Here is a 17,560-nt window from a genome sequence, read left to right on the forward strand (position 1 = left end):
GAATGTTCAGGAAGAAAATTGAATATTTAATTTCTTTAAAAGGCTTTGTTTAGAAGTGGTTGTTGTTCCAATATCCAAGAAGGCCTAGTGCCTCGCTTGGAAGCCAATTATTGAAATAAATGTTTAACTAACTAACTAACTGAAATAGAAGTTTTTTTTTCAATTTTTATTTTTCGCTTAAAATAATTTCAATATTGCTTATTTTTTTTTATGACCATTCAACTGGTAAAAATGTCACGTCCCGGGGAAGTCCCTGTCCGAAGAAATTTCGGCAGCACTTCCCCTGTATGGGTGACAGTCTGAAACATTTCTACAGACACAATATACATCAGCCACAGGCGGCTGGAATATACACACAACCACGCAGTTATATATGCAGCCTACTCGGCTGATACCACAAAAATACAACTACGTAGTTGTATATAAATCTAACAACTCACTCGGCTGTACCAAAACCAAACTCAATGGAAATCCAATAGACAATACATACAACTATAAACAAAGACTGCTAGCCGGCTAGGCTTACACCACACAACATGACAACACTCCAGGAATAAAGCCAGAACACAAAGCTAAATACACAAATTCATATATCAAAATACAAATAAACAAAACCGGAGACGGATCTTCTGATGTGACGTGGGGACCGGCAGGTAGGATACTCCAAGCGACTCTATAAACAACCTGGTACCTGAAAAGATAGTGTCCACGGGGGTGAGTTCAACAACTCAGCGGGTAACAACTGATATGCATAATAAAGAAAATAACAACCAGCACTAATTATGCGTACAGTCTCTTGATACAAGAAGGATAAATGCAACTGAAATAAGCAGGAGAAAACTGTACTAACTAGTACCAAGGTATAAGTATAACAGGGTCGTCAGACCGAGAATGTCATAAATCCTGTATGCATGTCAATCATATGCATCCATATAAATCGCAAAGTAAATCACAAAGAAACACAGCAATAAATGCATCGTGCGTATGATGCAATGTCGTGGTCACTCAGCCATCTCACACAATGGTGAAACCGAGTGGGTAGGGTTGTGACAACAGTGCACTCCGCCATCACTATCGATGAGTGACCGAGTGGACGAGATGCTGTCGGAGTACACCTATCCTCCTACCCCAAATCATAAATGGGGGAGCTCAATGCTCTCATCTCCCGGTACACGATGACGGGGAGGAATCTCTGCCGGCTACTACACTACGTCACACTACCCATGAGCGGACCAACGGAGACAAACAGAGTCCAACTGCCTGCCTGCTACCACGCTACTATACTAAACCAGCGGAGCCAAACAGAGCAGAACCGTCTGCCGGCTACCACGCTAGTCACCAGACCAACGGAGCCAAACAGTAGAACTGTCACACACCTGTCTGATATACCACTAACCCATGAGTGGTGGTGTATACAGATACATGTAACTGACAATGTGCTCGACAATAATGGAGCAGACTATCGCACAGCATGCAATCATGCAAGATGATGCATGACACTAAACAGCATAGCAATATCCATATATAAATATAAAATATGTACCATAGGACAATGAATCAAATCAAAGGTACACAGATCAGATAAGGTATCAAAAATTCTAGGTCCTGAACATAATATATAACATGATTGTGTCACTACCCCTATTAGCATGTATAATTAGATAAGTACTAACATGATGTGCATAACAAATAAACAAACAGGCATGTAACAGATCGGGTAGTTATCAACCGAAGCAGATAAGAAAAACACAATCGTTGCTATTTGTTAAAAACATTACTATGCATATCAAATGACATAAAGTCAAAGTACCCGCCTCCAATAGAAAGGTCAAATCGGTCCAAATCCAATCAAAACCAATGTCGAGATACTCGTCTCGCGTCAAAGTCCTGTAATAAATCAGTTTTAACCCGAAACCCGGATTAATTCTAAACAACCACCAAATTCAACTTAAACAAGAATCACGTTTCCATCTTCGTACCTTATCACAAGATCTCCTCTGTAGACCAACTGGCAAGAGGTGTGACGGCCGGAAATATGCTCGGGATTCGTGGCTAAAGCTGCAAAAGCTGCAGCCCCCTACATTCTATATCCCAATCATATGAATTTCCAACCAACGCAATACAATAAGATATGTTTTCATTCTATCAAAAGAAATCATATACTAACTCCTTACACATCCCCCTTCTCCTCATCCAGTTAGAACAATTTAACTACGGAAATATCATCACTCTGCATCAACCTAAAAACTGAATAAAACTCACCTCAATCTCTACACGTAGCCCTTAATGAATTTCTGCTGGAAAGGGTAGCCGATACCAGATGGAGCTGCTGTCACCCAACTCAAATTTCCCAACCCAGCGCTGTACCTAGACCCATGCTTAGATAAATCAAGCTTTAGTCAATCCTATAAACCAATTCAAGTTTAATTCGACAACCTTACCATAGATCTGTGTCAGCAGTACAAGGATCAACGGTGGACCTAGATCTGCTGCATCTGGCGGGTGAAGCAGTAGGTAATGCTGATCAAAGCTAGGGCACGAATGAAGAAATCTAGGGCTTGTAGGTGGCTCGGCAGAACCTGGTGTTCAGCAATCGGCACGGTGAGGACCTTCCCCCTTCCAGCGACGGCTGGACTCAGCAGAGTCGGGGTGGCACCGTGCGATGAAGAGAAAACGACCGTGCAGATGGCTAGGGCTCAAAGAAATAAAGCGGTGGCTGGCGCTAGGGCTGAAGGAAAGGCTGGCAATGCTCTGCTGGAAGAGAAGAAGAGATGGGGACACAGGGGCTTGGCCGGCGTCGCGAGAGGTGAGGAAGGAAGGAGGGTTCGGGCGGCGGTGGCTCTCACAATGTCGACTCGATGCCTAGTTGTCCCCTCTCTATTCCCTAGTGTCGTTAGGTGGAGGAGCCGAAGTGGTGATCGGCGCCGAGAGGAAAGGAAGGCGAGGAGGGGGATCGGAAGAGAGGGGATCGCAAAAGAAAAGGAGAAGAGGAGACGACGGTTTTGGCGTAGAGGAGGTTAGGGCACGCGGCACTATTCGGGAGGAAAAATCCAACTTTTCCTCATTAAAATGGGATAGCCTAAACAGGCTTTCCCGGGACCCCATTTTATCCCGGTAATCTCGTCCATACGAGCTCAGAAAAATTCTCAGAAATTCCGGAAAATTCCTTTATTATTATCCGTCATTTTTCTTGGTATTTTACAAAAAAAATATTCTAAAAGTTTATTTATCTTTTTTAATTTTTTTTTAATGTGATCAAAGGGAGAGAAGTAGATACAAGTTCAGGGGAGGTAGGATTTAGAATTTTAAATTATTTTTTTGCAAGTATTTTTTTACTTATTTTGCAAATAATTTGTTATCTACTTTTATGTTATTGCATTTTTAACCCTAACTTGAACTTGGGCTGATGCATATCAAAAAGGGGAGATTGTAAGTACCCTGGGTAGTTTTGATGTGATCAACCAAGTTCAGTTAGGTCCTGTTGTGTTTAATCCTTGTGTCTAAGTGTGCAGAAGCTTAAGAATACAAGAAGTCGAGCAGAAGACGCAGCTAGTGAGAAGGATGACACGGGAAAGGAGTCGATGGGCTCGGTGCAATCGAGAGACGAGGTGCTGCGAAAGAGTACACCGGTGGACGAGAAGGACGGATGTATTAAAGGCGCTCTCGCGCCTTTCGCGCTCTCCACCCTATTGAAGGTGCCTTCTAGCCTCGGATAAGTTTTTCTAGAGGCTATAAAAGACCCCTAGACCTATAGGAAAAAAACATCAACTAAACTACAAGTCTTGCATTCACTTCCTAGTCATTTTGTGAGCTGTAAACGTTTGTAAGAGGCTACTCCCCTTCAACAAAGGAGTTTTCTAGTGGAGTTTTCTTCAATGCCTTGGATTAATAACCACCTTGGTTGTAACTAAGTAAATAGATTGTCCTCTTATTTTTTGTTCAGTTTTATTATTCTGTTTAGTATACTTATGCTACTAAGTAGAGTCAAAAGAACGAGAAAGGTTCGCTTTGTTTTTAACAGACAATTCTCCCCCTCTTGCCGACCCTTCTGCACCAACAATATTTGCAATGTGTCTGACAACACCTCTTCCCATAATCGGACAATCGGTACCATTGGCTAGACGGAAAGGAAATAAAAATGAGGAAACAAAAGAGCAAGAGAAAAAGACTTGTTACCAGTAATATGAGGAGGTGCTTCGGAATCCAACATCCAAGACTTATCACGAGACACAACAAACACATCTGGAGAGGATGAGGCAACAATGACAGAGGGAATGCTAGCAGAAGAGTGAAGCAATTTCTCATAATTAGTACGAGAAACACAGACCATATCATCATGACCGCTAGTGTTTTGTAATGGAGTCGATAGTTCGGTAGATGCATTATTAACCCAGTCAAGCTTACCAAACTTCATCAACACTTCTCGGAGGCATGGTTGGAACAACCACAATGAACACACGATAAATTGACTTTCATTTGATCTAAAATTCAAAATATTTGTTCAAACAACTTCTGGTTATAAATTAACTATTTATTCATTTAATTAATTATTAATTAAATAATATATATTTTAAATAGTAAAAAATATCAAGTAAAAAAAATCAAAAAAAAAAGGGGGCAGCCCGGTGCACAAAGCTCTCGCCATGCGGGGTCCCGGGGAAGGATCCATTGTCCGCAGCCTTATCTTGTTTTTTGCAAGAGGCTATTTCTAGGATTCGAACCCGTGATCTTTTGGTCACATGGCAATAACTTTACCGTTGCGACAAGGCTCCCCTTCTTAAGTAAAAAAATTCAAAATAATAAAAAATAAATCAGAATATAAATATAATTTATTAGAATTCTTTAATTTTTTTTAGAATTCTTAAAAAAATTAAATAAAATTTAAAATGATACAAAATAATAAAAATATATATTAGAATATAAATAAGAATTATTATATTTTTTCAGAATATTAATTAATAAAATTTATTTTAATTTTAAATATATTTTTTATATATTTTATTAGAATAATTTAATTAGAGTTTATAAAAGTCTCTTCGAAGCCGCTGGACGCTTTTGGCGACGCCTTTGATGCCGAATCCGTCTCGCATTTCCTCCGGCGCCGCCAGAGGTGTCCCGCGTCTCCTCCGGTGCCGTTGAGATGGGGATGCCTCCTGTGCCGATTTCGGCTGCTCGGCGGAATGGTAAAACCGTCCGTGCCGGGCGGCACGGAATGACATTTCATTCCTTGCATATAGGCACACAAAGGTTTATATGGAAAAACCCCTTAAAGGATCATAGGTTTTTGCCATGGTAAAAAAATCACTAATAAACAGGAAAGGATACATGTAGTTTTTGACCATGAACAAGAGATGAAATCTAGACTAGGCTATGTGTTAATCAAGCAGAAATATTTTAATCTAGAGCCCACCATTGTCTCCAATCTTGGGAGTTGACCATATCTCCTCTATGAGATTTCCTACAAAGTAAACCTTAAAACCAATCTCTCCTTTATCTCCAGCGACTTCAAGCATCTGGAACCTCGGCATGGATTCCTAGTTGTTGTTGGCTCCTTACACATTTCCTAAAGAGTTGTAGTTTGACAATAACCAGGAAAAATACGCTTCATGCCTCTTCAACAACTGGAATTGATGAAAACCTATTTCTCTTTTCCCTAGTTTTCTTACTAGCCTTTCTGGATGGATGCCACATGCTGGTCCTGCTGCATTCCCATCTCCTGTTTGATCTGTGCTACACCTTCATTGCCTTCCTTAAAATGCTTTATCGATATGCTTGTTTTAGCTAAATCCCATTGCCATTCCTCATTGTAACTGGTGTGCCTGAGATAAGCTGATCTAAAAGAAGATGCCTTCTCCTTCTTTTACTATTCTGAGGCAGAGAAAAACTTATGGTTACTAGAAACTCAGTTTTACCTGGTTTGTGTTGGAAAATAGAAAGCAAACTTGAAATGCAGAAAAGAAAAGAAGCGGAAAATGATGTCTGTCCTCATAGCAATACACATGAATGTTGGAAAAAAAAACTTGAGAATCTGAATAGCTATAGTAAGGCTGGTGCTTGTTAACAGCTGCATCAAGAAATTTAATTAAAACTTATTCTTCTTTTTGGAACAGGTAATCTATCGCATTAAACTTCCAGGTCCTGCCATCTTGGGTGAAGGGAAACCAGAAAATCAGAATCATGCCATTATCTTTACACGAGGTGAAAGTTTACAGACTATCGACATGAACCAGGTAGAGGGTTTTTCACTGTTTCTTTCGTTTATGTTTGGTTGCCATAGCCATCTTATGTTATCATTATAGGAACACTACATGGAAGAGGCACTGAAAATGCGAAACCTGCTGCAAGAATTTCTGGAAAAACATAATGGTATGAGGTATCCATCAATACTTGGAGTCAGAGAACATATTTTTACAGGAAGGTAGGTTTTTAATTTTCACTCTGGATTATTCTTTTTTTCTTCTTTTTCGTAGTAGGCAAAATACTCATTGTTTGTATCCGAGGCAGTGTTTCGTCTCTTGCGTGGTTTATGTCAAATCAGGAGACCAACTTTGTAACTATCGGACAACGTTTACTTGCCAATCCTTTGAGGTGAGATTTCTCTCTCAAACGCAACCACACACATTTAAACCAGGTGCAGCATAACATGTGTCAAAGAAAGGCAAAGATTCATATATAGGTTAACTTCTTTTATTTGTGAATTTCAATGTCTAAATGCTGTACATATGTTCTCATAATGCCATCATTGTTGGCAATTTGTATTGCATGTCTTATTTTGTCATATCATTTATTAGCTAATTTCAAATGATGCAGCATAATGAAAAAGAAAAATATTGTTATGTCTGAAGGATATTGGTTAATGTATTTATAAAATGAATTTATATAACACAAACAGTTGTGATTTCTCTAACATATCTTTTTCATTGACTTTGTCCATTAGTGTCTAACTTCTCTTATTTTTGTTTCTAATTATATTGTATCAAGGTGTTAGTTCATAGCTGAAATTGCGAATTCTAATACAATCTCAGAATTTTGTTGATTTGATTATATTTATACTCATGCTGAAACTCCTGTCTGCGACATGTCCAGCACTATTTGTCCTTGACAATGTCTTCTTTTCCCCTTGTCAACTTCCACCCATTTCCTAATTGATGTATTCGACATCTGTCTTTACCCGAAGGATATTGGTATATCTCAAATACCACTAGATGAAGAAATTCTTTTCTTGAAAATTTGATTGCTCAAATGACATTTTTGATGCAGATGATTTATATACTTGCTGTTTAAGCATCTATAAATTCATTGGGGGATGCAATGCTTAAACCTTTTTTTCTCATTGGTTTGTTTGTAAGCCTCCTGTTTAGTTATTTATAAATTCATTGAGGGTTGCAATGGTTGAACCTTCCTTACTGGTTTGTTTGTAAATCTCTTGTTTATTTGTCTTTTTATAAATTTGTTTGCCTAGTTAATGTGACTGATTTTCTTATTAAGTTTAATTTCACTTATATATTCACTTACATCATGATTTCTAGTACCTCTTTCGTTGTGGACTATGGATACAATATCATTCGAAGCTTAATGAATTTAATTACCTGTCTCAATTTTAAAAAATATCATTATGTCAACATCTTTTGTTGACTTCTTCCTTACCACATACACATCCATTTTGTATCTCTAAAGTTGTATTTCTTCATGCATAGGGTCCGATTTCATTATGGTCATCCAGATGTCTTCGATAGAATTTTTCACCTAACACGTGGTGGTGTAAGCAAGGCATCTAAAATTATCAATTTGAGTGAAGGCATATTTGCAGGCATGCAACTTAAATAAATCAGAACCTGTATCTTGTAGATCATATACCTAATGTTACAGACTTTCTGTTGTCAGGTTTTAATTCCACTCTCCGCGAGGGTAATGTCACTCATCATGAATATATGCAAGTTGGCAAGGGTCGAGATGTGGGTCTTAACCAGATCTCACTCTTTGAGGCTAAGATAGCATACGGAAATGGGGAGCAGACATTGAGTCGTGACATATATAGGCTTGGCCATCGTTTTGATTTCTTCAGAATGTTGTCATGTTACTTTACCACTGTGGGTTTCTATGTTAGTACAATGGTATGGCTCACATACTTTTCTTTATGTTGCATAATCTTTACTTTCATCCATGTTGAAATTTTACTTTGATACTAACTGCAGGTAACAGTATTAACTGTATATGTTTTTCTCTATGGACGATTGTATCTTGTTCTCAGTGGTCTTGATGAAGCACTATTAACTGGTAGAAGATTCATGCATAACCAACCTCTTCAAGTTGCTCTAGCATCCCAATCATTTGTGCAACTTGGATTTCTTATGGTACTGCCTATGGTGATGGAAATTGGCCTGGAAAGAGGATTCCGTACCGCACTGAGTGAATTTATACTTATGCAATTACAATTGGCCTCTGTTTTTTTCACCTTTTCCTTGGGGACCAAGACACACTACTATGGGAGGACGGTGCTGCATGGAGGTGCTGAATACAGAGCTACAGGTCGTGGATTTGTTGTCTTCCATGCAAAGTTTGCTGATAACTATAGGTTGTATTCACGTAGTCATTTTGTCAAAGGTCTTGAATTGATGATTTTGCTTCTTGTATACGAGATCTTTGGGCATTCTTATAGAGGCCCAGTGGCATACATTTTTATCACTATTTCAATGTGGTTTATGGTTGCCACTTGGCTTTTTGCACCTTTCCTATTTAATCCTTCTGGATTCGAGTGGCAAAAGCTTGTTGATGACTGGCATGATTGGAACAAGTGGATCAGTAATCATGGTGGGATAGGTGTATCGCCAGAGAAAAGTTGGGAATCATGGTGGGCAAAGGAGCAAGAACATCTTAGGTATACAGGGAAGCGTGGGATCATTTTAGAAATAGTGCTCGCCTTACGTTTTTTCGTCTACCAATATGGGCTTGTATATCACTTGAATCTAACAAAGCATACCAAAAGCGTGCTGGTAATATATTTCACTACTTGCTGTTTTTCTGATTTTTCTCGGGCTTCGATTCTCATTACTTGAGCATATGAAAGACATGGGGAGTATTATGCTGAATTTTGTATGTTTTCAGGTCTATGGTGTTTCATGGCTCATTATCCTGGGAGTATTGCTCGTCGTGAAGGTATATTTGTGCTTTTTAACAATTCAAAACTGAGTTATTTTAGTTTTTGAGGATCTAGCTTGGGGCTCTAAATATCCCAATGTGTTTTTGGGAAATGCCATCTTATTGAGAAAAACAGATTGTCGAATAGAAGTATTTTGATTGGATTTGAGCTAAATTGTCTTCTAAGTTTGTAGCTTATGATGTTTCCTTTTCCGGTTTTGATAGATATTCCTTAGGAATCGTCCTTGCGAATTTGATAATTTAATGTCTTCTCTTTGCTGCATTTACTTTTTCATCAGTTGTCAGTTCAACTAACTGTTTCATTTTCCCCACCCCTCTAGACTGTCTCGATGGGAAGACGTTTATTCAGTGCAAATTTTCAGCTGGTTTTCCGATTGATAAAGGGACTCATCTTTGTAACATTTATCTCAGTCCTAATCCTATTAGTAGCGGTTCCTCACATGACAGTGCAAGACATAATTGTTTGCATCCTTGCTTTCATGCCTACTGGATGGGGTTTGCTGTTGGTTAGTAAAATCTCATTTATCTTTCTCCATTTCATTTACATACTGCATTCTCTACATGTGACCTTGTCTTTTTTTCTTGGTTAGATTGCACAAGCTTGTAAACCAGTTTTTCCAGCAAGCCTCTGGGGATCTGTTAGGGCCCTTGCACGAGGCTATGAAATTATTATGGGCCTGCTTCTGTTTGCACCGATTGCTTTCTTAGCTTGGTTCCCTTTTGTTTCTGAGTTTCAGACAAGGATGCTATTCAATCAAGCATTTAGTAGAGGCTTACAGATTTCCCGTGTACTTGATGGTCCCAAAAAAGACCGATCTTCGAAGAACAAGGAGTAGCCAGCCAGTAGATTATCAAATTATGTGAAGACCCCCTGTGCAGTCAATCTTTTGCCATTGAATTCCTATGATATTGTCATTTTATCATGGATTTGACTGTATAATTTAGTGTATTTTGATCGTATGCCAGATGTATATCTAGTTATCTTGTTGTAGAATCATGGCATAAATATGCAACAGAACGTTTCGGTAAATATACATTGATCAAGTTGTTGGTCTTGCCTTCTACCAGAATTTGAGAAGTCAGTGAAAAATTAATTACTTCCAAGAATGAAAGCGTCAGCTGCTCTAATTTTAAGTCTTTCCTTTTTTTGTTTTTCTTGTGTGTGTGTGTGGGGATCATAAGAGCATTAAAGGTCAAATTTTATTTGTTTCAAAAGGAAGAGATATTTTTATTTCAATTTTGGTTTTTGACTTTTTGATAGATCTTTCGATTTTCTTGTCAATTTCTGTATGATGCAGGTAGCTGTTAAACACCTTCATTTCACGAAGAACTCTTCGGAAGCATGGATTGGGCATGATCAGATCAAGTCAAGTATATTTTACTTCACCAAAGTTAAATAGGTCAGTTGCAGTTAATAAATTTTTAAATCTTTTACATTTTCCCGTATAATCATTCATTTATCTGTGTACAAAATATTTTAATATTTCTTTAGTACATTGGTATATCTCTCTCTCTTTTATCTCAACTTGTATATATAGTTTGTCGACGGTTTGACGGGGACGTTGGGAGCGAGCGTATTCATCTTTTGTCATCATTATATATATAATTTGTTGATCCTCCTCCGTGGATAAGGGGATTCTAATCGATCCTAAAAGCATTAATTTGTATGCTTCATACAATGCACCTATTTGTCATTACCGGAGTAACTATCTCTCGAAGCACCATCAACCCAAGACATCAACAGCTTTCTCTATAATGGAAAAAAGTTAAGATTAGAGGCTTAGTTAAGGCAGTCAGTGGATGGTAGGTTGCCCCTTGAGGTGTGGGGCTTGTACTCCGGAATCCCTCCCCTCCATTTATTGGGTTCCTTAGTTATCGTGATTTATCTCTTCTTCTGTTGTGGTAGTTTTGAGATGGACTGGCACCTCTTTGACACTGGGTCACCACTACTTTCTGTGCATGATAGATAGTAGCACCTCTACTCTTTGTTGGACAAAGCAGAGGACATGTTTCCTAACATGTATCCACAAAAGTAGGAAGTTAATTAGCTTTGATCCTTTCAAATGTATGTATGGTTTGATCTAACCAAAATGACAGTTAGTTAGGACTCTGCATTGTCACCAAAAAGTTGGCCCATGATGCTGGAGTACGATAAGGCATGATATGCCTAACACTATTCAAGAAAATTTGCAAAAGTTGTGGAACATCCGTTCGAAATGATACAAAGTCTCGGTACACCCATGTAATCCCAATTGTATGCATTGTTCATCATGGTGGTAAAAGACGAATACGTTTATCTCCAACGTTCCCGTCAATCTGTCCCAGGACCAACACGTATACATTGTTCATCATGAATTACAACATGATGGAGACGGTCAAACCTCTTGGAGAGTTGCTATCCATGTTAAGTGAGACCGAATTTGAGATTCGATCGAAGTCAAAGTGTGCGGTGCTACAGGTGGATGGTGGCGACAAGGGGAAGGAAAAGAGGGGAAGCCAAAGAGCAAGGACAAGAAATCCTCCAAACCTTCCACTGGCATCAATAAGAAGAAGAAGAAACATAATTGCAAGAGTTCCTTGCGGAGGCTATGAATAGCTTCTATTTTTTAGTCCAAGCCCATCTTAATGCTTTATTGGGTTGAATTTAAATCCAAGCCCATTAGTGTGTGTGTGTGTTTTAATTTTGAAGGTAAATGGTTTGACCTTTAATTCGCCTACCTGGTAGAGTCAGCCAAGTATAAATTATATTTGAAAGTGCAGGTGATGAGTAGTATAATTATTATATCATAGGATAAATTATATTTCTTTTAAAAATTAAAAATTATCTATGATTGACTTCAACTCTTAAAATAACAGAAATATCTTCGAAATTAGGGTGAAACTTCAAGAATATTATTATTCTCACATCAATTATATATATATATATATATATATATATATATATATATATATATATACACCAACAAAAAAAAATGATAGGACCACTCCACTCAAGTCAACAACAATAAAGTCAAAATGAGAAAACACATGCTCAAGGGAAAGATATGCCTTTTTTTTTTTTTTAACTTGACCACAATTAATTATCCAAGTCAATTACTAACAAGATTCCTAATGGTAGCTAGTTAATCCAAGTCAATATTAGTGAAACTCATGAGTTGGAGAACTAAACTAATGTTCTATGATGCTACAACTTCTTTAATTATTATTGATTATATTTATATTATCTCAATTTTTTATTGTTTGGTCAAAATTGTATCTACAATATTAAAATTTGGAGTTTAATAACTGAAAATTTGCATTCGAATAGCACTATTAAAATTGTATGGATAATAACTTAATAATATTTGACTTACCAAATTAGCAACCTTATTGATATTATTATTAATTAAGCTAATGCTTATTAATAGCTGGAAAGAGTCATTGAACTTCACTCATTATTTTAAAGTGACAAATGACTTAAATACAAATTTTAAATTATTAAATTTGTATTACTTTTATTTTTATCTTTTATCATAGCCATATACACCATGAGTACATATTTTCACTAATCCTACTTTCTCTTTGTGATGTTTCACATGCAAATCCTACCAACTCTCTCTCCTTTTGACTCCATTCTTTTCTCCTTTAATTATTTTCTCCTTTAATAAAATAGTTTGGAAGGTAGAAATAGAGCTACAAGACTTTAAGTGGTCCTATAAACACAACATGATGACTATTGATGCTTGGTCTTTAATTAATATTTTCAATTTTATTGACCCAAAATCAAAAGGTTAGTCCAAGTCCAAGCCCAAGTCCAAGTCTATGGAATAGATTCTTATTTCTATTGAAGAATGAAGAAGTGGGTGGAGTCATTTGATTTGGGTCCCTTCTATGATCAATATTCCTCCACTGGTTAACTTCTATCATTTCAACATTTAGTTTATCCAATTATAAAAAGCAAGCTACTATGACCTCAAGATTATAAAAAACAATTCATAACAACTTTAGTATTTTCGTCATGGCCAAATCTATTGCACAAATAAAAGAAACGAAGCACAAATTTTGCCAAGAGAAGAGCACTGATGGACCTAAGCCCAATTAATTTTGTTATGCAAACAAATGCATAGGTCAATCATTACCATGGATACATGCCAACATGTTACGTGCAAGGGTGTCAAATTCATTACAACTAAATGATGCTTGTTGCAATCCATGACTGAAATCATAACGCTCTAGACACACGTTCACGTTATAATATAGGGAAGTTTCTTAGCATCACAAAAGTATGTGGAGATGCAACTCCCCAAACTAAAAAGCTGACAGGTGCAATCTGTATTGATCAACAAGTCAATATGAACCATATCAAGAAGAAAATATAACTTTCCCTAGACGAAAGTCCTACTTTTTGTTAATTCGACAACAATTCCAAATGACTCTCGTATCCCCTAATATTTGGATGTCCTCATTGTGACATCCAGAAAAAAAAAAGAGAATAATTCATAAAGCCCCTTTGGATATCCCAGTTCCCATAATACTTGAGAAGCAAGTTCAGCAGCTGAACCCAAATTAGCCTAAACTTCCTAAAAGAGCATGCATAAAAAACTATTCGCACAAACCTATCAGAGGCTAATTTTGCAAAGACAAGGAAAGCTCGGATGATTTCAACCAAAATATAGAATGGAACGAGTAATTAAACCCCAACATTCATCCAGCATCCTAGAAGTTTTTGAGAGGTCGACAAAGAGCCGATCAGGACTCGCAGGAGATCCAAACAAGCATTCACATCTCAAATCGAAAAGATTGCATCTTTATCAAAAAGGAAACATACCCAAAACAAGGGAAATCTACCTTCTTGCAGGTCAATGGCGAAGCCAAGAAGTAGACGCAATCTGTATTCTTCCTCTTCAGCACCTCCTCTTCCGCCGCGGCAGACCGGATCGGTTCGCGTCCGCCATCAGATTCCATAGTCTAAACTCACCGGGCAATCCAAAGAGACTGATCCCAAATCCCTGCTGCAGAATAAGATAAAACCCCCAGCTTGCGCACTGAAAGCGAGAGTACAGAGCTAAACAACGAATCGAGGAGCCAAAGCGAGACGATTGGGAAGCAAAAATCTGAGCAAAGGAAGACGAACCTCCGGACTCACGTCGGCGATCTGCGACGCCAAATGCGAAAGGTTTTTGCTGGCTCCTGTCTAGATCTTCGGCTCTTCCTCATTTCTATCTGCTTATATATATATAATAAATAAAAGTATAAAAATATAAAAACTAATTTTCATTGAACACCTTGATAAAAACAAAATCTTATTCCGTGCATCGATTCGGCGGTTTTTGTTTGAGGATTGTAGTGATTACTTATAGGATAGGGCGGTTTGAGTGAGTATGCACTTTTTGTTTGAGTGAGTATGCACGATTCGTCGCAAGTGGGAGGTAGCTCACGTGACTGGATTTGTAGGATTATCGCTATGGAAAAAAATGTATTCTTTATTTATATTATATCTAATTATGGGATGATTTTTTTTATAATCATTTATAACACTAATTTACCTCAAGTAATTTTTTATTGTATAAATATTTAATATTTTGAAATTTATTAAGCATCAGCAAAGCAGTTAAATTATGTCATAGCTAGTAAGATGATTTAATGGGGGTTGAAGCTAATAAAATGATTTAAGCATAAGCTCATGTACTTGTCTGATGCGGATATATTGATGGGCCAAAAGAAATTATGGAGAAGAAAAGGGACATTTCAGTCTTTTCACAGGTGAAGGATTTGGTATTTATATTTTACTGTTCATCACGTGGAGAAAAAGGAGGGAGGGGGCTGTTGGGTTTGGGTTTCGGTCGCCACCTCTCTCCCTCACCCTAGCCACTGCTCTCCTCCCCTTCTCTCCCTCTCAGGTGCCTCTCCTCGCCAACGTCGATCGTTCCTCCTCTCCCCCTCCCTCTCTGGTCGTTCGTCGAAGCAGCAGTTGGAGTCATACACCTGGAGGAGCATGGCGCCTCCCTCTCCTGCGAGAAATCGCAACTCTCTCATGCGAGAAACCACAACTCTCTCATGCCAGCGCCGCCACCGCCTCACTCCCACACGCAAGGATGGCTGGCAGCATCGACACTACCACCATATATGAAGGGGTGCCCGCCGTATACGAAGGGGCACACCTCCTCCTCTTCTCCATCACCGGGGCCTCTCACGCGACCCTTGTCGCGAATGTCACCGCAGATGCCTTCGGCATCTCTCGTCGCCTCGCCGGAGGCTGGATTTCTTCTGCTACAGCCGAAGGCACACCTCTACCTCACGCCTCCCGCTGTTGACGCCGCCTCCATCGCTCCACAGGGGCACGTCGCTCCACCGCCCAGCGTGGCTCACTGCATTTCCTCGCTCCACGCCGATGCCAAGGGCAAACGCACACCGCTTCTCTCTAGGCGTCATCGGCAGCCTTGATCAGTCGCCGACCGACCACGTCAGAGCAAGACCAGCCTCAATCTGCATCGGTTCCCATCATCGCAGCTAGCCTCCGAGCCGCAGCAATGCCCCATCGTCGTAGACAGCCCTCGATCCGCGCTGTTATACACTTCTGACACCGATCCGATATTCTATCCATGTCGGTGTACGCTGGTCTGGCACTTGAGCCACCATTGATCCGGCCTTCAGGCCCCTGCTATTGCACTCTGCCTCCATGATTTGTGTTCTGCCCTGTGTGCTGTGTTCAGCCATCGAGCCGCTGTGTTTCGAATTGTGAGTTACGGGTATTACCTGTTGGGACATTGACGTCCGCTAGAGGGGATGAATAGCGTCTCACCCAAATCGTCACTTTCTATACTTGTTAATATGCAACAGAAAACAAAATACAAACTAACAAGAAGAAAACTAAACCCTATAAACAATAAGGAAAGACAATAAATCAAAAACAAATCGTAACACAAGGCGTTTACGTGGTTCAGAGATTAGGACTCCTACTCCACGGCTGTCCGTAAGGTGGACAATCTCAATCCGTCGGTGGATGACTCCCCGGAAACCTCCGGCTAGCTCAAATCTCCTTATCAGTGAAGAAACATTACCACAACCTTGATCCAAACACTTTTAGATCACAAGAAGAGCTTGGAGGTTTTTAAAGACTACTAATAGGGGCTAACCACCTCTATTTCGTCAACAATGTCCAAGCACCCCAAGCTCTATTAAATAGAGCTCGAGAGGAAAATACTAAGTTGTTTTCCCGCTACCAGTCGATTGGTGTATGCACCAGTCGACTGGTCCTTTAAGTGAAACCGACCGTTACCTAACGGTCGGCTACTAGTCGACTGCTACAGTATACCAGTCGACTGCTACAGTGTACCAGTCGACTGCTGCAGTGATGTTATAGTGTCATGATACTACTACTACAGTGTCGCTACAGTGCTGCTACAATAAATCCTAAATGCATAAGATTTTACCCTAAGTACAATCACTCAGCACTCGTCCTAGCCCGACCAACCTAAACCTAGAATTCTAACCTCCTCCATCAGCCTCGTGTTCCTCGAATGTCCCCTCATTCTTCACGTCTTGCCTTCTGGAGTTTCCTTTAGCCTTGTCTATATTGTCGGGTCTTTCTTTGCCAAGAGACTCCTCACCTCCGAGACTTCATCCATTGTCAAGTCACACTTGGACTTACGTTGCCAAGACTACATGCTTGGACTTACACCGCTAAGACTCATCCTTGGACTTTCCTCCTTTGCCAAGATCACACTTGGACTTTCCTTGTTGTACCTGTATCCTGCACACTCACAATGCATATCAAATATAACAATAAACCTAACTTAAACATTTATCCAATTATCAAAACCTAGGGCACCTAGATTGCTCCAACAATCTTCCCCCTTTTGATGTTTGACAATCTGTTTAAGTTAGGGAAACATAAATGCAATAACAATGCAAATAAACATAAAATCAACACATGCATAAGTCATGGAACCTAACCTTAGGCTCCCCCCTTAAGCTAGGATTTCCTGCAAAGATAAACTTCTCCCCCTTTGCCTGAACAATCGCTCCCCCTTCACCTAAGCTCCCCTTAGCTAGGATTTCTTGCAAAAGTGTGTAGGTTTCTCATTTAAACCTAAATTTCTCCCCCTTTGCCATACATCAAAAAGAACTCCAACAATATCCCAATTGTTGAAAACTTGTCATTCAAATTGATCCTAAACTCATGTATTTATCCCCCATGGATCTCATACATCTAAACGAGTTGGCACGATCAAGAACAGTGTTGAAAAACACTTTTAGGCTGGTATTAGTCGACTGCACTAGGTACCAGTCGACTGCCCCCTTCAATTTCCACTCACAGAGCCTTCTGTGTTCGAAATACACTGTTACCAGTCGACTGATATCAGAACCAGTCGACTGCCCTCATCAAAATAAGCTCACAGAGATATTCTGTGCTCAAAAA

At 39.2% G+C, this 17,560-nt stretch overlaps 1 protein-coding gene and 1 long non-coding RNA gene across 6 annotated transcripts in view; one reads left to right on the plus strand and one right to left on the minus strand.

Annotated features, from left to right (window-relative positions):
- The window catches only part of LOC121982281 (callose synthase 3-like), a 109,220-nt gene extending 98,997 nt beyond the window's left edge, over positions 1–10,223 (plus strand). For all 3 annotated transcript variants that reach the window (XM_042535266.1, XM_042535267.1, XM_042535268.1), the window contains 9 exons: positions 6,111–6,230; positions 6,300–6,418; positions 6,505–6,588; positions 7,698–7,810; positions 7,885–8,114; positions 8,196–8,993; positions 9,106–9,156; positions 9,480–9,665; positions 9,750–10,223. In XM_042535266.1, coding sequence (XP_042391200.1) covers positions 6,111–6,230; positions 6,300–6,418; positions 6,505–6,588; positions 7,698–7,810; positions 7,885–8,114; positions 8,196–8,993; positions 9,106–9,156; positions 9,480–9,665; positions 9,750–9,995 — 1,947 coding nt within the window. In that variant the 3' untranslated portion in view covers positions 9,996–10,223. The remainder of the gene's footprint in view (positions 1–6,110; positions 6,231–6,299; positions 6,419–6,504; positions 6,589–7,697; positions 7,811–7,884; positions 8,115–8,195; positions 8,994–9,105; positions 9,157–9,479; positions 9,666–9,749) is intronic.
- Positions 477–14,439, minus strand: LOC121982282. Of its 3 annotated transcripts, none has more exons than XR_006112062.1 (3): positions 14,273–14,436; positions 13,987–14,183; positions 477–691 (listed from the first exon to the last, which is right to left on the minus strand). It is a non-coding gene; the product is annotated as an uncharacterized LOC121982282 (long non-coding RNA). The 3 variants fall into 3 exon arrangements; XR_006112060.1 differs by lacking the exon at positions 477–691 and adding an exon at positions 5,027–5,868 and having other exon boundaries at positions 14,273–14,374; XR_006112063.1 differs by lacking the exon at positions 477–691 and adding an exon at positions 13,032–13,468 and having other exon boundaries at positions 14,273–14,439.
- Positions 14,440–17,560: the final 3,121 nt, after the last annotated feature.

This window comes from Zingiber officinale, chromosome 5A (genome assembly GCF_018446385.1).
Source record: "Zingiber officinale cultivar Zhangliang chromosome 5A, Zo_v1.1, whole genome shotgun sequence".
Lineage (NCBI taxonomy): Eukaryota > Viridiplantae > Streptophyta > Magnoliopsida > Zingiberales > Zingiberaceae > Zingiber > Zingiber officinale.